The sequence below is a fragment of the Euprymna scolopes genome, chromosome 20 (assembly GCF_053919585.1).
Source record: "Euprymna scolopes isolate OS-2025 chromosome 20, ASM5391958v1, whole genome shotgun sequence".
Classification (NCBI taxonomy): Eukaryota; Metazoa; Mollusca; class Cephalopoda; order Sepiida; family Sepiolidae; genus Euprymna; species Euprymna scolopes.
Genome location: NC_136501.1, coordinates 64,760,164 through 64,784,119, shown reverse-complemented (window position 1 = coordinate 64,784,119; position 23,956 = coordinate 64,760,164). Strand labels below are relative to the sequence as shown.

The 23,956-nt window shown below is 36.5% G+C and overlaps 1 protein-coding gene across 2 annotated transcripts in view; it reads left to right on the top strand.

Moving 5' to 3' along the window:
* Positions 1 to 23,956, top strand: part of LOC145241452 (mitogen-activated protein kinase kinase kinase 4-like) — a 145,847-nt gene that overhangs the window by 19,056 nt on the left and 102,835 nt on the right. Inside the window, exon 1 of one of the 2 annotated variants that reach the window (XM_080104427.1) lies at positions 2,097 to 2,393. The exons of the other annotated variant lie outside the window; for it this stretch is intronic. Within the exon in view, the coding sequence (XP_079960553.1) occupies positions 2,314 to 2,393 (80 nt within the window). The 5' untranslated portion in view covers positions 2,097 to 2,313. Of the gene's footprint in view, positions 1 to 2,096; positions 2,394 to 23,956 lie in introns of those variants that run through there. 2 annotated transcript variants of the gene reach the window in all.

Here is a 23,956-nt window from a genome sequence, read left to right as displayed (position 1 = left end):
ATAAGGAGATGTTTAACAGCTTCCTTAGTATCTCTCAGAATTGATGACAAGGTGGGGATTCTCCTACCAGAAATTAAGATCAACTCCCACTTAACATCCTTGGGGAATTTTGCAAAGAGAATCTTGGCCATAAGCCGAGCCCCAGAAGAAAGGTCGTTTGAAAATGAACAGTCGAAGGAGCCCTCCAACTCAGCCAATAGGGAAGCTACTTTGGATATGTAGTTAGCCAGGGCAGTAACGGATCTGTCCTGTTTACAGGAAAAATCTAATATGTCTTGGAAGATGTTATCTATTATTTCATCTTCATCGAAGTACTCGCTCTTCAGGACCGAAAGAGCCACCTTATAATTTCTGTTGCTGATGGAAAGATGATTAATCAACAACAGGGGTTAGCCAGACAGTAAGCACTTCAAAAAATTCAGTCTTTCGTCATCATTGGCCATGCCAGCTACACAATTCTCAAAACGCGACAAGAATTCCTTGAAGCTCATAGGGTTAGATTGCATGTCCAATCCATCAAAGGTGGGTCCCATGATCTGAATTTGAGGTGGTTTTACAGTAAATGAGGCCCCAACTCTTCCAACTTCTGGGAAACATGGAAGACTCAGAGAGTCCATGGCCACTGGGAGGAGCTTTAACTCAAGATGTTCTAATTCTCTTCGGAATCTCAGGGTGTGTGCAAGGGACTCCTTCTCAATTTGAATCCAATCCTCTTCCTCAGAAGATTGAAGTTGGATTTTACTAACACATATGTCTACTTCAGTCAAATATTCCTCCACCGATTTCTGCAGTGCAGAGAAGGATTTAACAGAGTTCATCCTCCAAATTGGCCATCTCCAGAATCGTTCGAATTTTAGTCCAAAGAAGAGAAATTCTCTTCCTTAAATCTGGTTGACTCACATCCATATTAGTATCGGGGTTCTTTCGCAAATATGTGAAAAAATTAATTTTCAGCAAAGAATCAATGACCGCTCAGATCGAGAAGGGAGCAATGCACTTACCTTAGGTTGCAAAAGAATTGCCCCCTTCCGCGACGTAACCGCCTTGTAGTATCTTCGCCAGACGAAAGTGGAAAAGAGTTACTTTCAATCGCCGGCCGAATCAATTTGTGGAGAAAGAAAGAGAAAAAAGACAAGGGAATCTCCCCTCTTATATAATGGAAGGATCAGATGATTAACTATCAAGTGATCCGGAGCACAAAAAAAAAAAAAAAAAAAAAAAAAAAAAAACTTTAAAAGGGTGAATGAACCACAACAACAACAATTCTTCTTGGTTAGTATTCAAGGTAAGTGCACGCCGATCCTTCTCTTCTCGAGCAATCATTAATCCTTTTTTTCACATTACAGCTGATTTTATAAAGAAAATAATCCATTGGAAAAATATTACTATCTCCGAAACTATTAATTTGCGACGTATACGGTTTTCAGATTCTTTTTTAGCACACCGAAATCTACAAAAATAGTATATTTTTATCTACTAGTTCGAGTTCACGCTTTTTCTAAAATAATACCTGCTGATCTGTCGAGTCTATTTTATCAAGCAAGCAACAACAACAACTTGGTGTAAATTCCAAACCATAAAACAAGTCACGTGAAAAGAGGAAACGGGCACTGTGCGATGTTCTTTTTGCGATAAAACCACGAGCGTATAGGGAAATTTGGATGCATATTCATATTGGCACTTATAGCGATAAACAAAAATAAACTTTTATATTGCACCTACGTGTTGCAGTTGCACTGTTGCAGTTGCATGTTCCAAAAAATCACAATTTGATTAAAAAGTTAAAAAAAAAAAATTATTTACGAAAAACAAATTTGCCGATTTTGACCGATAAGTGACAGACGAGACAATATTTCTCTAAAGAGGGGAGATAATCAGGGATTATTTGAAGTTTCCACGTGTATTAGGGTTGTCTGCCTTTGTATACGGATTCATTGATTTTATTTTTATTTTATTTATTTATTTTTTTGTCACCTGCATCGAAACGAGTAAAATTTGATTTTCTTGAAAATAAAAATACTACTTAATCAAATTACGTGATATTTTGGAATTTTTGTCATCTTCGTCCCGTGACTTGTACGTACATCATACAGACATTTCTGTATTTCCTTTGATTTTTAAATACCGCCATAAGTGCCAATCTGAATAAGTACCGAACTCTGCTATTCGTCCTGATTAATCCGGGCTTGCCAAACCAACGTATTTCTGTGGTGGGGAGAGACGAGCCGGTTGCATACCGCGCACCGGCTATGTGCCCGGTTTCTTCACCTTCTTTATCTAAATCACGCGAGATCTGCCCTCAGTCTGGTCACAATGGACGCCTGTCAAGATGCAACTTCTAGCAAGGCAGAGGACAAGCCGATTTTTAAGTACTATAGCTCGGCAGCCAAAGGGTATGTTGACGTCTTATTAAAATGTGCATCTTCCCTGTGACTTTAGCGACCTCGTCCGTTTAATTTCGGGTCGATTGCATTCTTTTCGCGTGGAGAAACTTTGCAAATGTCTTTTATTATTTATTTATTTTTACCAACTTGTTTTGTCTCTAGCAACAAACAAAATTATCATTTCTCCTGCAAACGGAAACAATTCGATAAAATGCTAAAATGTCGATGTATTTATTTGCTGCAAAACAAATTAGAATGACATGACCGGGTTTATTGGTTGCATTTTAAGAACATTTTGACGAGTGCTTTGTTAGTACCTGTGGCCACTAAACCTACTGACATCGTTTTTTTTTTATTTTTATTTTAATGTCGAAATCGTGTAAAAGAATTTAAGTTGCTTATGCATCTGTTATCGCGTTATTTTTTTTTTTAAATAGTATTTTCAAGTTAAATTCTATTTCTATATTTTTGTTTATTAAATTGTTAGGTGAAAGTACAGATTAGTTACCAAACCCCCTCATGTCAAGATTGGGTTTCTGATAACGTTATTATTTTAGCATGTTAATATAGATGTACGAATACCGAAAATAATGAATAAAATAAATAAAAAAAAACTGCATTAATTTGTCACTTTCACGACGTTCTTTTGCTGACATCGTCGAAGAAATCAAAGTTTAAAAGTTTGCAATTTTATTTATTTACAATGTTAATTTTATTCATAAAGTGCCAACCAATATTGTTTTTTTTTTTTTTTTTTTTTTTTTTTTTTTACTGAATAAATAAAATTGAAATTAATTATTACCCAAAATTTTTATTTCGAACTTTGACCTATCAGTTTTCCTCCTTGGTGAAAAAAACAAAACAAACAAAACTGCGTTTACAGATCACCCCCCCCCCCCTCCATGGCGGAAGATATTCTTTCTGGGGAAATCCGGTATCAAGTTACAACAGCGCAAAGGCAACCAAGCAAAATGGAAACCGGGTTCAAGAAATGGAAATAAAAAAAGAAAAAAAACATTAAACATTGTTGCATTGTATTTTCAATACTTATGCAGAATTGCAGAATAGTAATCGTGCCGAAATAACGTTATTTAGAAAGCCATTCTTAACATGGGGAAGGTGTTTTGTAACTTCTGTGTACTTTCACTTAATAATTTAATAAATAAGATACCATAAAAAATTAAATTTGATTTTAAAATACGATCTAACAAAAAAAAAAAAGTAGCACGGTATGTAGTCTTCATAAATACTATATTTTCTTTTGTAAATTGTTGATTTATTTTTTTTAATAAATTATTCTATTTTTTTCATTCGATTGTTTTTTTTTTTTTTTTTGTTTTTTTTGTTATAATCGCCTCCCAATGAAATGTTACTTGTTTTAAGCGATTACGTATGAACATCCTGAAAACTTTTTATTTTATTTTACGAGAGTACTTACCCCCAACCTCCCCATTAGAACAATCTCTCCATGTTAAGAACGACTTTCGGAATAAACACCAACCTCGAAAGCCGTTTTTAACATGGGGAGGTTGGGGATTGCTGGGCACTGTCGTAAAAATGTCAAAAATTTAGAATGGAAGGATCAGTTTCGCATATAAATTTAACGTAAAATGATCTCGCATTTCCGAACCCTTCTAGAGCAGTTTATTATTATTATTTTTGCGGGGAGGGGTCTATTTTTTTAGGCGATTGAAGATTAACACCCTTGTATTTTCTTTTTGGTCTTCATGCTATCTTAATTATATGCATAATAATACCCCCCTCCCAAAGTTGTTTATGATTGTTGGAAGGTGGTGTCCACTGGACCATTCATTGAATTTCGTAGACTAATAATAGACTAAAGCTACTACAAACCACGTCAAAATCATAAAATATCAATGAATGAAATGTAAATTTGATGCTTTCTTAATTAAAAAAAAATATATTTAAAAAAAAATGAAAGTTTACAAAAAGAAAAATGCGGTTGAAAACAATTTAATTACAAACAAAACCCTAATAAATAAAAAATTACAATAATTACAAAAATAAACAAAAAATACACTGCAACATTAATGTAAATAAATCGGTATTTTTTCCCCTTGTTTTCAGGAACCCGGATTTAATCTTGTGTTGTCCGCTCTTGTAACTAGTTACCGAATTTTGCAGTGACAATATCAGGTTCGATCTGTAAAAAAAAAAAAAAAACCTTAAACCATCTCCCCTATATTTTTGTGGGCCAGATTTTTCGGTAAATGTTACTAATAAGGACATTATTTTCAAGGAAATATATTTAGGGAAATTAATCAAAAACGGTATATTAATATTTAGCTATTCATTTATGACCCATCTGCGTAAAAAGTTCTATTTAATAGAAGTTAGAAGCATTTTAATTACCCTAAATATCTGTTTCAATTAAAATAATCGTGGTCGCCATCTTAATTATTTACATTAAGTAAAGTACGTAACCGGACCGGAAGGGAGTAAAGCTGAAACATTTTAAACTTTGAATTCAAGCCATTAAAATTAAACGTGGAGAGGGTGGGGCGGGGGCGCCCTGTCCGGTTACGTAACTTAGTTGCAACTAATATTTACGATAATTAAAATGTTTTTCTAACTTCTATTAAATATTTTATATGAGCTTTTTATAACGCAGGTAGGTCACAAATGAATAGCACTATCGAAATGCATTGTTTTGGATTAATTTTCAACTGTACTTCTATTAAAATAATTTATGTCGCTATCAGTAAAGTATCCAGAATTCCCTTTAGATTGAAAAAAAAAATAAATAAATAAATAAAAAAAAAATGGTGCTTATGTAGAATTACACTTGATTGAAAAACAAAAATACCGAAAGAATTTTACGGTGTACGCTCTCGTCACGGAACGAAGATGTCATATTCCAAAAATCACGTGAATAGTTTTTTATTTTTATTTTTTATTTTTTTTAATTAAACAAATCGAATTTTACGATTTATAGCGATTAAAAAGTGTTAATTATTTTGAATATAAACAAACTTCGGTAAATATAGCGAATACAACAACAGAACACTGACGGCACTGACCACTCTAATTTGTTTTTTTTTAGAGGTAATCGAGGTCGCTGACAACGAATCTGATAATCAAACCTGTCGCAAATTTACCGTTTGCATGGTATTAACCCCTGAACCCAGAGACTATTTTCCACCATTTAACAGCTTCTATTTACGCTATGCGCGTGCGGTAGCATAAACAACGGCTATTGAATGTGCCTTCGTGTAGCAAACTGCCTTTTCACATGGTGTACGAATCTTCCGCGGAACATTTAAAATTGTATGAAAAAGAAAAAAGCACTCTAAGTGGGTGGGGTGGAGGATAATGTCAGAAAAAGATATATATGTCGCGATTTCAAAATCACCGCCTCCATTTTTCTTTCTTTCTTCACCTCCGCTGTTTCTCTTCGCCTTCCCGTCCCTTAAACAAAGGACGACATAGGCTAACGTTAGCTAAACGTATGAACATATTCGGGTTCAGCGAACACAGTCACCTTCCCTTTCTTTCTGTCATAAACTCCTCTATGCATGTTGGAATTCAAATGTATCAAGCTTAAGGTCAACATTTCAAACAATTGACTTTTTACTTTTAGACGAAATTAATTTAAATGGAATCAACAAACTCCCAAGCTACTTTTGATTGCATAAATTTCGTCCTAAAATTAGTTAGCCTTTTGTTGTTTTGCGGGGAGCGACACCACTAATATCACTCCTAACCAATGAATACAGCCCGTTTTGGCCCAGTCGTGTCAACTTGGCCAGGGAGTAGGAGGAGGCTCCCGAAGCGATGGCTGACACTACCAGTCACGTTAACTGAATCCACCAGCTAAAAGATTCCCAGCAGCAGCAGTGGCAGCCGTCTCGGCAGCAGTTCAAACAGCCCTTATCAGGGCTAAACAACCAGCACTTTTCAGGGCTAATAAGTTTTTCTACTAATGCGATTCACCATTGCTTGCCTTCTGAGACCTATCAGCAGTGAACTTCACTTCCAGCTCACTCCAGCGGCTTCCTGCTCATTCCTGTGCAGCCCTCGGTGCCTCAAGCTCACTCCTGCAGCCTTTCAGCCCTTGGTTCCTTCCAGCTCCTCCTGCAGCTTTCTGGCAACCTCGCATGCACCTTGCTCCTCCGGCCTGTGACCTCGCATGCACCTTGCTCTCTACCGATCGTCCGTTTTTTTTTAACACTGACCCTACATTCTCGGTGTTGTCTGTTCCTTAACACTGACCGCCGCGTTTTCAGTGTCCACCATCCATTCCAGATCACCCTGACGTTCAGCCGATCCTTCCAGACCCAGTGAGCAACCCTAAACCACGCTACGTCTCGAGTACCTGTTCCAGACCTCCAGACCTTAGCCTCCGGTGACGTGCAACCTTCCAGACAACCAGTATCCAGATCATACGCTTTTTCGCTTTCTTTGCAAATAAAAGGCGAACCCTCATCTTTAACCAAACAACCTGTGTCTGTCATTCTTCTTTGCCTTTTTTGCTGTTTACTTTTTGCCTGTGTCTACCTTGTTAGTTGTTGGGTCGATTGTCCCCGCAACAAGTGGTGACCCCAACGTGATACTTAACATGGGCAAATGGCTGGCAGAGAAGATGGCTAGAAATACAGATGAACCCGACATGATTCTAAGATACGCAGAAAGGAGCAGTCGGCAAGGAAAATGATGATAAAGCCCACATCTTCCTTGGACGCAGGATGCAGCTGTTTGAAGTAGATGACATTCCACCCAGACTTGACCAACCAACCACGGTCAAACAGTACAACCGTCTGAACACAAAATCAACACCAAGCTTTTGACTTCATACAAGGTGTAAAATGTTAAGCTCTGTGAACATTGACAACACCCTTCAAGACCTACCAACTCTCTCCGACAACTTAATTCATCAAACCGGAAGCCTCATGGATTTTCGCCACACACAAAAAATCCGTGGACAGCAATAACAACTGACATTGAACTGACACCAGTTGTAGTTAGCTGCGACGCGCACATGGAAAAACTCAACGACTGGACGTTATGGAAGAAGTTACCAGTTCAAAATGAATTAGTTGTTTCACGCACGTTGAAAAACTCAATGACTGGTCGTTCGTTGATTCAACCCATGCATGCGTACCTGATCTACATGAACGATGCACACCGACCTCGGTACAGATTCGCTTATACTTGGTCTACAGACTCGCTTGCAAGCCCTCGTGCAACTAACTTCATTTATACTTTGCTTAGACTTTGCAGACTAAGAACGTGCAGACTCATTTGCACTCACAATACTTTCAAGCACGCCAAAGACTTTGCAGACACACTTGCGGACTGACGAGCAATTGTACAGACCACTTGCACTCACCAATCATTCTTAACCAACCCTGCTGAGACACAAATCTATTATTAATTGATAACGATCAATTATCCAGGGAGAGGGCCTTGTCGCAGTTCCAAAATAACCGCCTCCATTTTTCTTTCTTCGCCCACGCTGTTTCCCTTCACCTTCCCTTCCCTTAAACAAATGACGCAATAGGCTACTGCCAGCTAAACGTATGAACATACCTGGGTTCAACGAATACATCCACCTTCTCTTTCTTTCCGTCATTGATTCCTTTACGCACGTCGGAATTCAAATATATCAAGCTTAACATCAACATTTCAAACAATTGACTTTTTACTTTTAGACAAAATTTAAATCAACAAACTCTCAACTACTTTTGATTGCATGAATTTTGTCCTAGAATTAATTAGTCGTTTGTTGTCTTGTCAACTTGTCGGGTCAACTTGGCCGGGGAGTAGGAAGAGGCTCTCAAAGCGACCACTGACGCTACCAGTCACGTCGACTGAATCCACCAGCTGAAGGATTCACAGCAGCGGAAGCTGTCTCAGCAGCAGTTCAAACAGCCCTTATCAGGGCTAAACAACAAGCCCTTATCAGAGCTAATAAGTTTTTCTACTATTGCGATTCACTACTGCTTGCCTTCTGACACCCACCAGCAACGAACTTCACTTCCAGTTCACTTCAGCGGCTTCCTGCTCATTCCTGCAGACTTTCCAGCCCTTGGTGCCTCCACCTTGCTCCAGCGCCTCCAGCTCACTCCTGCAGCCTTCCATCACTTGGTGGCTCCAGCTCACTCCTGCAGCCTTCCATCCCTTGGTGGCTCCAGCTCACTCCTGCAGCCTTTCAGCCCTTGGTGGCTCCAGCTCACTCCTGCAGCCTTTCAGCCCTTGGTGGCTCCAGCTCACTCCTGCAGCCTTTCAGCCCTTGGTGGCTCCAGCTCACTCCTGCAGCCTTTCAGCCCTTGGTGGCTCCAGCTCACTTCTGCAGCCTTTCAGCCCTTGGTGGCTCCAGCTCACTCCTGCAGCCTTTCAGCCCTTGGTGGCTCCAGCTCACTCCTGCAGCCTTTCAGCCCTTGGTGGCTCCAGCTCACTCCTGCAGCCTTTCAGCCCTTGGTGGCTCCAGCTCACTCCTGCAGCCTTTCAGCCCTTGGTGGCTCCAGCTCACTCCTGCAGCCTTTCAGCCCTTGGTGGCTCCAGCTCACTCCTGCAGCCTTTCAGCCCTTGGTGGCTCCAGCTCACTCCTGCAGCCTTTCAGCCCTTGGTGGCTCCAGCTCACTCCTGCAGCCTTTCAGCCCTTGGTGGCTCCAGCTCACTCCTGCAGCCTTTCAGCCCTTGGTGGCTCCAGCTCACTCCTGCAGCCTTTCAGCCCTTGGTGGCTCCAGCTCACTCCTGCAGCCTTTCAGCCCTTGGTGGCTCCAGCTCACTCCTGCAGCCTTTCAGCCCTTGGTGGCTCCAGCTCACTCCTGCAGCCTTTCAGCCCTTGGTGGCTCCAGCTCACTCCTGCAGCCTTTCAGCCCTTGGTGGCTCCAGCTCACTCCTGCAGCCTTTCAGCCCTTGGTGGCTCCAGCTCACTCCTGCAGCCTTTCAGCCCTTGGTGGCTCCAGCTCACTCCTGCAGCCTTTCAGCCCTTGGTGGCTCCAGCTCACTCCTGCAGCCTTTCAGCCCTTGGTGCTTTCCGGCAACTTCACATGAACCTTGCTCCTTCGGCCTGCAACCTCGACTGCACCTCGCTCCTCCAGCCTACAACACTTGCCTGTACCTTACTCATCTGGTCTGAGACCTCGCATGCACCTCGTTCCTCCGGCCAGCGACCTCGCGTGCACCTCGTTCCTCCGGCCAGCGACCTCGCGTGCACCTCGTTCCTCCGGCCTGCAATCTCATCTACACCTGGCTCTCTACCGACCGTCCGTTCCTTAACACTGACCCCTACGTTCTCAGTGTCGTCCGTTCCTTAACACTGACTCCCACCCTCTCAGTTTTGGGAGGTAAGTATGAAGGATCGAACCTGAAACCTTGCGGTGAAGTTGAAGATTGAAGTATGAAAAAAAATCGTGCGACGTTAACCACTGGGCCACTAAGAAATGGAAACGTGTTCAAATTTATTTAAGTATTAAGAATTGGCAGGTGGCCGTACTTAATGAGGTCAACTTTCACTGCGATGCAGTATTTTATTTACTGCAGAGCAGCTTTCTTTATTTGTTTTTTGTTTCCTCAAAATGTTGGGGAGGGGGAACCAGCTCCCCATAACAAGGGGATTGTCCAAATTGAATAGCAATTGTCTGATATAAGGAAGAACTCCACATTGATCAAAGCTGATTGCTTTTGAATGTCTTCAGCTTCGTTTCGCTTTTATTACACGAAAAACCCCAATCCACCGGTGGGGATTGAAAAATGTGGAATATTTAGCTTTTCAAACTCGGGCAAATTAAATAGACAGGCAACCCCCATTATTAACTCATAGATATTATCATTTAAATGTGATATAAAAAGTTTTAAGAAGTGAGCAGACCGATCGCTTCTCGGAAAAAAGCCTTTCTCGGACATACACAAAAAGTGAACATACATACACACACACACACATTTTCGCTTTTAAAAGGCAAACTCTCGTCTTTAACCAAATAACCTGTGTCTGTCATTCTTCTTTGCCTTTTTTGCTGTTTATTTTTTGCCCGTGTCTACCTTGTTAGTTGTTGGGTCGATTGTCTCTGGACGACCGGCACCACAATATATATATATATATATATATATATATATTGTTTTTTCAGAACAGAATTTTCAAATAATTTTTTTTTTTTTTTTTTTTTTTTTTTTTTTTCATTGGCAGACAATTCAAAATTAGAAGAAAAAGTTGTCTAAAACAAAATTAAAAAAATATAAAATACATTATAATACTTTTGGGGGGATTTTTTTTTTTTGTCTTGCATAGTTTTCAATGCATTTTAAATAAAGTTTTCACGAGCGGTTTACTAAAGCATAAGTACCAAACATTTTTGTTTTTCGTTTTTTTTTGGAGGGGGGGGATTCAATTATAGAACTTGTGTAGTTTAAGCACTTGCAGTGCTTTTCTTTTCCATATAATTTTAAATGTCCCACAAAAGATTCGTACACCATGTGAAAAGGCAGTTTGCTATGTGAAGGTACATTCAAACGGAAGCTGTAAAATGGTGGAAAATAGTTCCTGGGTTCAGGGGTTAATAGCATGCAAACGGTAAATTTGCGACAGGTTTGATTATCAGATTCGTTGTCCACAACATTGATTTTCCCCTAAAAAAACAAATTAAAGTGGTCGGTGTTCCGTTGGCGCGTTACTTATGGAAAAATGGTAAATTAAACTGCAGAAACACCTGTTAAACTACACAAGTTCTATAATTGAGTACCCTCCCAAAAAAGAACGAAAAACATTACCTGTTAAACTACACAAAAAAGAACGAAAAACATAATGTTTTTGTAAACTCATGAAAACTTTTTAGATCAATTAAAAACTACGCAACACAAAAAAAATTGTTTATTTTTTTTTTGTAAACTTTATTTCAAATGTCTGCTAAAGATTCCTCTGCGATGTGATAAGTCACTTCACTATGCACATGCGCACATACATGAACACATCATATAAGAAAACATTACTGAAGGCGGTGAAATGGCATGAAATAGTCCCAGGGTCTAGGTGTTCATACCATGCAAACGGTAAATTTGTGACGGGTTTGATTATCAGATTCGTTGTCAGCGACCTCAAATTCCCCTAAAAAACAAATTAGTGGTCTGTGTTCTGTTGTAGTGTAAGGTAACATTTACAGATTGATCAAGTTTTATTTTTCAATAAAAAATCAAATTTTATAAGTAAGTGGAGAGCGGCTGTCTTATCTACCATTTTGAACAATCTAAAAAAAAAAAAAAAAAAGGATCTAATTCAAATGTGAGATTTGTTGTAATGCCTACGAATTTCAGTTAATTGCTTATAAATGATTTTCTTTATGAAATAAAACTACTTGATCAATTTACGCAATTTAAAAAAAAAAATGTTTTGTTACGATTACTTGCACCATACAGACTTTTTTCTTTATTTTTGTTTTTTAATATAAGGATAATTCTGGAAATTTTGGATAAGAACTGATAATTTATGTCCCTTTTAGTAAGGTTTACAGTTTTCAGTGCTTTCCCTGTTTTTTACAATTGATGTAAAATGAGAAGGGGAAGTTAACATTTAACAAAGTTTTTGCATTCATTGCTTACTTTAGTTATTTTAACAGTTTACTTGTGAACAATTGGTGCTGCTGCTGCATTGCTGCAAATAGCTGCATATTAGATCTTTCCTTGGTGTTAATTGCAATTGAAGTGAAACTTATGCAAAACTGCAAATTTATAGCCAAGAAAAACACATTCTTTCCTTATACTGAACACGGACCGTGCCTTTAGATAAGATTTTTAAGTTAAATTCAATTTTTATGGTGTTTTTGTTTATTAAAGTGTTAGGAAAATACAAAATATTTAAGAAACACCCTGCCTGTTGTAGTAGTTATGTCCCTTGTATAACTTAGAAGTAGAGAAGAGTTATTGCCCTTAGTTTTTATCGATTTTTTTTTTCCTGTAATGACGTTTCATAAATAAAGCATTTGATGAATCAGCTTTCATCTTATCTGTTCATTATTGCAGCCATCTTATCCAACCTTCCCTCTCCATAATATGAGCATTGCAACATGCATCATAAATCTAGTATGGATTGTTGAATTATCTCCTTTTGTTTCTTTTAATTTCAAAATATTGGTTGACACAGTCATTTCTCTGATACTCATGAAATTTGATTTTCTTAAAAATAAAACTACTTGATGAATTTGTGATTTTTAGAATATGATATTTTCATTTCATCACTGATACAGACATCGTACAAATGTTTCTTTATTTTTATTTTTAATATGCGGGGGGGGGGGGGATTCTGAACAAGAACTGAAATATTGGTCCGGATTAATTGACGGAGCATTTCACTAACTATGAAATGTTCAGAATAGAATTTTTGATGCTGCAACTATTTTCATTTAACAGCCCTTGATGCTACCATATCAGACTGTCTGAAGATACTGGCTTCCTGATCTAAAACGCATGAAACATTGATGTTATTGTTTTTTCCTTTTCTTTTGCAAAACTTAATCATATTCTGCAAAGCTAAAAGCAGAAACAGCAATTTTCCTCTATAGAACAACCAAGCCAAACACCATAAATAAATATTTGAAGATATAAATAACTTAAATTATAACTTAGAAAAATAACTGGATTAAATAACCTGAAAAAGGGTTGATATGCTGTAAAACAAAACTAAACCAGCATCATTTAACAGCCATTGATCACCCTGCTCTCTCTGTGGATGATGATATATTTTAATCAGTGGAACTATTGTCCCTTATCCTTGAGTGGCCTCTGGGCCTTGAGTGATAACTATGAAGAAAAAAATTGCTTTTGAATTGGACCTTACATAGTATAGCATTGTAGTAGACAGTTGATTAAGCATGAGAAGAAAATTGGTGTTAGATTACTCTTAATGCATATAGTGACAATATTACCTTTAACATTTTCTGTTGCATTGAAAGATTATGCAACCATCGGTCTTTGGTATGACCTAAAAAGACATCCAGTCATGAGGTTCCATTTTGGAGTGGTGGGAGAATGTGGTGTTGCCTCTTATTTACCATTGCTCCCAGGTCCAATTTAGCTCAGGCTGTCTGAAGATACTGACATCTTGACCAAAAATGCATCAAACATTTGATGTTTTTTTTCCTTTCCCTTGGTAAAACTCAATCATGTTTTGTGAAAACAAAAACAATTTTCTTCTACAAAATAATCAAACCAAACACCATACATACATATTTGAAGATATAACTTAAAGTATAACTTTTAGCAAAATGACTGGATTTAGCATTAAATAATCCAAAAATGGTTGGCATGCCATAAAATAAAAACAACCAACCAACATAATCACTAATGTGGATTTTTTTTTTTCATCATGGATGTCTTCATGAAGCGAACTTTGTGTATAGCTGTATTTTATTTTTAAGATTAAGAAGCAACATTGAGCCTGGCTAGTACCATATGGGTGACCATTTGGGAAGGCAAGGCGCTGTATGTATCGTGAGGTAAAAATACCAGGTTGAGAAACTGGCGCGGTCTATTCTTCTCTCAACGGTAGATTGGACTCTCTTAAGCCATGGTAGGCACCTCATCTAGTAATGGCATCACGATAAAAAAAATACCCTTGATAGCCCTGGTGAAGCATCAAGTATTCAGCTAATAACAAACTTGTGTAGTAAGTTCAATCTTGGCCGCAGCCGTGCTGGGTGGATGGATTTGTAAGATATGCTTTGAAATTGCCAATCTTGAATATCAAAGAGAATGCTAGTTGAGATAATGTTTAGAGCATACTTTGTCTTCATATTAGTTTTAAATTGTTGGCACCCATCTTGATGACTCTGTTTAAAGCTTTATGATCAACAGAATTTTTTATTTTTTTATTTTTTTTTTTTTTTTTTTTTTTTTAATAGGTTACATTTTCATAACAATAAAATATTCAATGAAGAGAAGCACATCCATTTTTCAACAAATGCGTATTTGTGCACCCATAGGTTATTGCTAGTTATCGATCAAGAAAACAATTCAATTAATTTTGTACATACATGTGTTTAGTCTTCATCCTTTAATCATCGCCCTTTTCCATGTGGCTGTTTCTTGCATTGTCCAGTGGCTGTCGATCAGCTGTTTAACTCAAGATAAATGCAATTCATGCATGGATTCACAAAGAGTTGTCAGTGGTTTTAAAAGGTTTTATTGAGATGTTCACATGGGGAGAGACCAATAATTTCTTTCTTATAAAAAGATAAGCTAAAAATAATTTTTTCCTATTTGGTCAACAAATGGGCAGTCTTGGGATTTACTTAAATCCCTTCATAGTGTAAGCATGTTTTGTCTCGTCTTCTCCAACGCAAATTGCCAAAAGCTTTGTTCCAATCCTTAAGCACTTGATCATTTCTTATGTAATAATCAGCATCTGCTTCTAGTGTTTTATTTAGGGAGCTGATCTCTTAACTCTATTGCTTCACTTATTGAGTGCACTGGGTCCATTTCTGTTCCCCATAAAGCGATCCTGACATGTACTTAATGAAACACTCAAAGTTCACACTAGGTGACATAATCTCATAGGGCCCAATATATAACACGTAATCTAGCTGTTTTATACGATGAGATTTTTTTGTCATTGTCTTTTTTTTTTTGTTTTAGTGTTTGAATCATAGAGTAATTGAAGTTTGTAGGTGGAGGTAGGAAAATTCAGTGACTTGATCAGCAAGAGACAAAATTTACATTTGGTTTCTTTGCCACCATTAAAATTTTAAACGTTGATGAAAACATAAAAAGAAGAATGTTTATTCATTTTCCAACTATTTTTAACTCCATTTCAATATGAAATGGAGTTAAAGATAAGAAAAACAGTTGGAAAGTAAATAAACATGTGAGGGAAATGTGGAAATTCTCTTGCGAGACTGATGTATTAATTGGATAACTTTGAATGCATATTCCTTCTAGTAACAGTTGCTGTATGCAAGCATTTTTTATATATTGGTTAGTGCTAGTAAAAAAAAGAAAAAAGAAAGCAGTTCTTACTTGTCAGTCTCCTTAGAAAAATAGTCTGCTATTATTATGGCATAGCAATAGAAATTCATTTCTTATAAGACTTAGACATTGTATTTACAAAATCTGTTTAATCATAAATACCTTCCTTCCAGTGTTTGTTTATAAAGACTTATTTAACCTCCTTCTTCATCAATACAAAATTAAAAAATAAAAGATCCTCATTTCTATGTTCGTAAACTCTACGCAATAATACAAATGTTTCACTATTCATTTTTTTTTAATATATTTCATTACTATCTATTTTTAATTTAAATTTTATTTATTTCACTTTTTTTTTTTTTTTTTTGCACAAAATGTGTTTACTCTTTTAATTAAATGCTGAACTTCAAAATAGTACTCAAAAAATTACTTTAGTCTTTCTTTCAGTATTTGTGTATGTATACTATAATTTAAAATTCCCTTTATCCACTAAAAGAAAACATTTCATGTATCTACATGAGTACAGAGTGGAATGATGAGTGTTGACATAAAGAAAACACTACACTTTATTTTAAAACTTTTATTGAAAAAATCAATTCAGGTAACTTGATTATGTAGTACAGCTGACATTCAATGTCACTGCCTTCAGCCTCAATCACCGCCTCTATGGGCCTGGAACTGGGAGCATACCTTTTCCATATGGCATGAGCTCGACAAATACTCAGAGGATGGCAGCGATCAGCTTTGGTCTTGTGAGAGCTCATGTTGGTGATATTCTTGATGTATGACCAAATGAAGTAGTTCAGGTCGGAGGAGGAGGGGGCCAGTGAGAGAAGAGTTCAAACTCGTAAGACTCTTTCTGAAGTCAAGCCTGGGTCTCTTTGGACGTGGGCTGGTGCTGAATCCTGCTGCCATGCCCAGGGTCTGCCTGTACCCACCTGATTGTCTCGGGGGATCACCACATTCTTCAGCGCATCTAGGTACATTTTAGTATTGACTTTCAAGCCAACTTCGAAGATGTGAGGTGGCATGATATGGTCCTCACTTGAAATCTCACCAAAGACCATAAATATGGCTGGAAACTTTGTTTTTATCACCCTGGGCATGTCCCTGTTATTTGTGACAATCCAGCGATGCATTTTGAGGGTGCTGGCAGTGGTTCTGTTGTCATAATTTGGATCAGCAGAAAGCAGGAGTTGTACAGCGGCGCATCTCCAATCTCACTCGTTGAACATTGTGTTACTTTCAGACATGATAGAAGGCTTTTATCACTCTTGAGATTTATACATAACTGGCCAATTAGTAGATGGTCTGCAACAAAAAAAGAAAACCGGTTTTCATCTAACCGAAATGGAATCATGTCTTTTCTAGGGCAATAATCACCCTGTACATTCAAACATACTCCTTTGTATAATCATACAAATGTCTAAATGTTATTTAAAGATTTAGTAATAAAAGAAATCTACAATTCTAGATAGTAAAAAAAAAAAATCAAATGCAAATGTGATACTATTGTGATCTGTAGAGTGTATCTTGATGTGTTTGTGCTGTGAGAAGTCTCTGAGTGGAATCTTATTGTTCTGGGCACAGCTCCATCAGCTCCTAGGTGCCACAAAAGGCAGTTCCCCATTTTGAGCAGCTGTTGACCATTGTTTCTTGTTTGACCCTACTTTGTCTATATTCTCAAATGCAGTGGTATGTTGCAATCCAAGCAGGTAGTACAGCATCATTAATTCTCTCCACAGAATTAATTATCTGGATTTATCAGGAAAGAGATAATAGCTGCTGGAAATCAAACACTATATAAAAAGTAAACGAAAAGTATTTTATATAAAAATACCTAGCTTTTATTTTACATTAAAATAATTTAGAAAAACTTATAAATCCCGTGCTGGCAGCCAGACATGTGATTCATCCAGGTAACAAGATTTCATTGACTGCTTATTTCTCCTGCGTGATGACAAGGAGAATGCAACAAAAAGAGAAGGAATGCAAGTAAAAATAGGGAAATAAAGAAAGAACAAGAATCACTTTTATTCTATCAACTTCATCAGCTAGCAGATCTTTTGACTTCTGGCTTTCTGAAGTTGGCCCCAATTTCAGATATCCTTGGCCTATAATCCTACGGAGCTCCTTGCAGCTTGGGTTATTATAAACAACTGTTATTTTGAAGTCAAGAGAAATTTGATTGAAGTGTGCAGCGATGTTTCTAGTTAAGGTCATCTTTTAATGTGGAGAAAATCAAGCCCTGCAAAAAAGGACACTTATGCTTGGACCACACATGCTTATATAGGGTTCAGAAATAGGAGTATGAGAAAACCGTGAATATCACATTTTTGGTTCTGTTCATCATAGAATCATTACTTGGCCCATGCTAATGAAGTTCCTGCATTTTATGACTTTAAAATTTTGCCACAATTTTAACTTCCGATTATTTCAAATTTGATGCATGTAATGCTCTTTCATAACAGTAAAATTTAATTCTGGTCAGATAAATACAGGGGGTCTCAAAAAATGTACTCGCATTTTAACTATTATTAGCATTGTCTGGACAATAATGGTCATCAATTTGAACATTTGCAAACATGGTTCTTCAATTACATTTGTCTTCTGTATTCAAAGTTATTTCATTTTACTCTATGTTCATAAAGTCATTCAAAGTGTGAATATATTTTTTGCGAATGTCCATAGTTTTTGAGTTATCAACGTTTCCATGGAATAATTTCACAAATGTTTCATACAATAGGAAGTAAGGCTCAGATAAGAGTTTGGCCCATCCTTACATTGTTAGGTGGAAATATGCAGTCCCATGACTGACTTATGTTCTTGTTTTAATATGCACGGAGCTTTTTTAATTGCAATTATGAATAAGTCAAAGAATTACAGTAAATGGAACAAAAATTTTATTTCAAGAAATATGATTTTTCAAAATAAGTTACAAAAATTCTTTTAAGCATATGAAGTTATTCTAAAAAATTTAGCATTTAAAAAATCATTTAGCACAAAATTGTTAATATTTATAGAGAGAGAACACGAGATTATTGACATTGTTGCTTACTGATAATTCTATTTTTTTTTCCTCAAATTAAGTTTCACAAGGCACCCTGACATTAAAACATTGTTGAAATGTTTACATATCGAAATAATCCGAGAACCATCTTCTATTAATGAAACCTTATTTTGCTTAGCTTATAATTTTTGAAAAAACTTTTGTCGACTTTGCTCTGTCATATTTCACTTTCAAAGAAAAAAAACTTCTCAGATGTAGTTTAAGATACCTTCTGATTATTTGTAGAATTTAAAGAAAATTAATAAGGATTGCCCCCTTTAATTTTGCAAAACAAAAGAAGAAAACTGAGTTTTTTAAAAATTAATACTTTCCATTTTCAGTTTTATAATTCTATCTTAAATATTATTGCATTGAAAGAAATTATAAATAATGGTTGAAGCCAATAGAATGCAAAATTACATAGTTTACAGATGAACTTGGAAGTTAAAGAAATAAAAATTTAATTTGAACAAAACCACCTCACACAGCATGTGTAATTCGTTTTTACTAAAATATTGAAATGTATTTCACCAATTCATATAACAAAATTAAATTGCTTGGTAACAAAGAAAATGGTGGGTCCAAGCTGACTGTTTTTGCAATTTGCTTGAAGTGGTGGGAAAAGAAAAAAGAAAGGAAAAAAAATGGAAGGTAAATTTCCTAGTTAAAAAGCCCCCCAAAAAAACACATGACCAAAGCCACTTTGATTGATTAATAGTGTTGTATGCTTTTACCACCATAAGTGTATCACATCATACACCCGTGCATCTTCGTTGTAACCCAGGTTTTGTAGTGAAAATTGGGGTTTACCATTAAAGCATTCATGCATCATGTGGAGTCGAGCTGTTATGGAAGAGAGAGGAAAAAATCAAGATGGCGGCACCCACAGCTTTTTATAAACAGGCAGTTTTGCAAAGTAACGGAAAGTTTTGCGGCTCGTGTGCAAAATCTCGCCAATTGGCTACATAAAAGAAGGGCAAGGGGAGAACGAAGGCGATCGATGACAAGAATCTTTGGAGACGGTTGTATGGGAATCCTTGGAAACTGTTTTTGCATATAACTGTCTTGCTTTTTTTATTATTATTATTATTTTTTTTCTTCCTTCCCTTTTTTGTGTTCTTGTTTGTAGAAAGCATACTGTTATTACATATATCATTAAAGCTTACACTGTCGTCTTCTGTTTCCCACTTGTTTGGTTTTAAAGAGTATTTAACAAAAAAGACCAAAATCAAATGTATGAGTACAAGAGATATGGAATGGATTGGAAGGAGAGGTACCATTTATATATACTAAGAGGATGACTTTTTCAAAATGTCAAATATCCTGTATATATAAAAGGAATATATGTCTGTATAATATATTTCCAAAAATGTGTGAGGGGCATTAGGCATAAATACATTTAGACTTTATCTTTTCACCACCAATGCTCTGATCTCCTTGGCCTTAATTTAAATGAATGGCTCTTGTCTCGAGGAAGCACTTCTGGAACTAACCTTTACTCCTAACCTGAAATGGAAGTCTTGCATGAAATGTGTTGCCAAGGTTGCTGGAAAAATGGTTAGATTATTCTATCACTTCAGAAGATATCTCGCTCTTGATGTAATCCTCTACATGTACAAGAGCCAAATGTGTCCTAAAATGAAGTACTGTTGTCATATCTGGGAAGGAGCTGCTCAGAACCCCCTTTTTCCTGCCTTGACAGTTCAAAACCGGCTTCAAAACCTAGTTAGTGATGTCCTTTACTCCTTTTTTTTCCACAGAAGAGATGTTATGAGTCTATCTTTGCTCCATTGTTATTTTCATGTGCAAAACCTTCACAACAAACACTCGTCTAGTTACAACCACTATCAACAATTTCCCCCACTCTCTATCTGTGCTTAAATCTAAATACAAATTTCATGAACAAAATTATGTACTTTTGCAATATACTTTTGCTAATACTTTTTTGTTAATTTTCTACTGTTTGTATATATCATTCAAAGTCTACAACAGATGACTCATTTATTTTTTAGCTTATTTCAACTTCTTAGATCACTAAGTTAAGCAATAGTTGCTGCATATGCATGCTCCTTTAAAAATATATTGTGTTATAAGTTCAAAAGTGACTGCAAAGTCACTTTTTCTAATATCCTTGAAAATGGTATGAATCCTTCTCACCTCCCTAGCTATCCATATTAAATAAAGAAGTAGTCAACCACCTCAACAGAAACAACCTTCTTAGTGACATGCAATATGGTTTCCGCTCTGCAAGATCTACAGCAGATGTGCTAATGGTTATATCACACAAGATTAGTGAATCTCTTGACAAAGGTTTCCTTTCCAGGGCAATTGCTCTTGACATATCAAAGGCCTTTGATAAAGTATGGCATAAGGGCCTACTTCACAAGATTTCTAGCTACGGTATAACTGGAAATGTTTTCTCAATCATTAAATCATTTCTCTGCGATAGGTTCATAAGAGTAGTGGTTGATGGGCAGAAATCAGAGGCCTGCAGTATTAATGCTGGAGTCCCTGAGGGGTCCATCCTGAGCCCAACTCTCTTCCTGATCTACATCAATGACCTCCCAAAACACATACTTAAATCATTTGTTGGCATCTATGCTGATGGCACGACCATCTATGGCAACACATCAAAGGCTGTAAATGACAAAGTTCTCTCTAATTCTCTCTCCTCTGATCTTGAGCATGTGATACAATGGGGGAAGAGGTGGCTGGTCACTTTTAATGCATCCAAAACCAAGCTTCTATCTTTACATCATCAACGCTCTGATCCCAATCTGGCATCACTTGAAATGAATGGCTCTCATCTTGGAGAGGCTCCATGTTTTGACAAGCTTCTGGGCTTGACCTTTACTCCTGATCTGAAATGGAACACGTACATCAAATCTGTTGCCAGGGACGCTGGGAAAATGGTGGGATCCTTCTACCGCTCCAGAAGATATCTCACTACTGATGCAATTCTCTATCTGTATAAAAGCTAAGTACGTCCAAGGATGGTGTATTGCTGCTACATCTGGGCAGGAGCTGCTAAAAACAGCCTATCCTACCTTGACAGAGTACAAAATAGACTTCGTGGCTTAATGGGGGATGCCCTTTTCTCTTCCCTGCAACCTCTCTCCCACAAGAGACGTTGCAAGCCTGTCTTTGTTTTATCGGTATTTCCATGGCAGGTGCTCGTTTGAGCTCCAATCCCTGGTCCCCCCTCGCCAATCTTTCACGAGAAACACCCGTCTGGCTGAAACTACTGTCAATAATTTTCCCCACTCTTTATCTGTGCCTAAATCCAAACGTAGATTCCATGAGCAAAGCTTCTTTCTTAGAACTGCACGCCAGTGGAACTCTCTGCTGCTTGCCTGTTTCCCACCTGACTATAACTTAGACGTCTTCAAGTCCAAGATAAACAAACTCCTGACAAACCGCCCCCTTAAGTAAGACACTCTATCAAAACCCCCAATACTAATGATTACTACAATACTATCTCATTGATTACTGTACACGCAATAACTCTTATCCATGAGTGGCCTTTGGGCCTTGATAAGTGGTGACCCCCATATAAAAAAACAAACAAAAAAAACTCAAACTTTGGCAAACCAACTTGTTTAGAAGAAACTCCAAAGTAGCACCAATGCATCGTTTTCTGTTGAATTTCTCCAGACCATTCAATTTAAGCAGTGCCAAGTCAAGATAAGTGCAGTGTGTGATTGTGCAACTCTAGATTCACTGTAAACATGTCAGACTTTTTCTTTAGTCAATGATTAGATTTCTTTGAAATATTGCACAAACATTAGTCATGGTGAAAGTAAATTTTTGCCGGAATATATTTTCCGGGATAGTTGGTTGCCACTCTAGGGGTCATTATAGGGTAAAATTGCCTCAAAATTGTTTGCACTTTTCTCAATAACCATGCCTTGGATTTTTAAAAAATTTTACAAACATTAGTGATGGTGAAAGTAAATTTTTTTACCCATGAAGGAGGTCCTCACATGCTCGGCTCGTTAATCCATTAAAAATAGGCTGTTGACTGAAAATGTGTTTTATACCAAATTGATGGTTGAATATGGTTAAATTTACACTCATTTTTACATTAAATACCAATCCTTATTAATCCTTTAATATGCATCGAATAGATACCATAATACTTAGTTTGCTGCACCTTTTCATAATGAAGGTCCATATAAAATTTCCGCCCGATCGGTCCAGAAGTTGCCAATAAAACTTCTAAAATAAATGTGGTACTTTGGTGATTAATTCCTATTAATTCCTAACTGTGTATCTAATGGATACCATAATACTTAGTTCACTGCACCTTATAACTAGGGCTAGGACAACAGCATATTCTTTTCATTGTTTTGACTCTCGTGTGTGTATCTGTTGACATATGCTTTTATATAGTGATGTGGTTCTCAGTTGATTAACTTTGTCGGATATATACTCGAGAGTCAAAACAATGAAAAGAATATGCTGTTGTCATAGCCCTACTTATAACAAAGGTCCATACAAAACTTCACCTAGATTGGCCAGTAGTTTCTGAATAAAGTTGAATGAATTGATGGACAGAAATATATATATATATAGTACAAAATTTTGTTGAAATTCAAAGACATTTTTTCTTTTGTATAACTCTTATTTATTTCATCTTGGATCTCTTCATTACAGCCGTTTCGTTAATGAGATGACAATTCTATGATTTTATGTTTTCATAGAAATTTTCCCTTTCATCAACTTGTCTGATGTGATTTCCATCCGATATTACCAACAAAAAGTTAATTTTGTACATGATAAATCTGGTTCGTTCGTTTGAGGAAAAGAAATTCCATTCCCATGTTGTTACAGGTCGGCCATGTTGGGTACCGTGCAAACCAAAATTCTTGTTTTAAACCTTATTTTCGTATTTTTTATTTTTTTGTTTTAGTCTTAACTTCCAATTTTTTTCTTTTATTTATTAATTCCTATGTTTTTATAATTTTTATTGCTACATTTATGCGTATATTTTCTAATATTCATTTTGTTTGGTTTCGAATTACTATTGATTAGTTAAGCTCCTTGTTTTAAGGGGCAATCACTCATGGATTTTTATTAATAGAGTTACTTCCCTTACATCTTTTTTTTTTGTTACCTATATTATACTTTTTGGATTTTGTTCATATTTCTCATGTAATTGTTTTTTTTTTTTTTTTTTTTTTTTTTTTTTCATTTTATTTTTAATAATATTTATTCAGTTTTTTTTTGTTTTTTTTTACACTCTTACGTTCCATTACGTTGTTCTATTTATGTAAAGATTATTCTTACATGGTCGATTGACCTATACTTTTCATTCTTTTTTTCTTTTTTTTTTTTTTTTGTAGGTTACTTGCTTTACATTTCCATTTCTGTTCTCTTTAGTCTGGTCTAATGCATGAAATTAAGTATCGATTTCTGTGCAGACATCCGTGAATTACATCTTGTCTGTTTGATAATTTTTCTTCTGATATTAGTATATGGTATGCTCTTGTATGCAAAGGTTGCATCTTTTTGATTTACTTGGTCTATATTTTTTCGCTCTACCTACTATAGACTAGCTTAATTCATATTCAATTTTATTTTTCTTTAATTCCTTAACCCATAC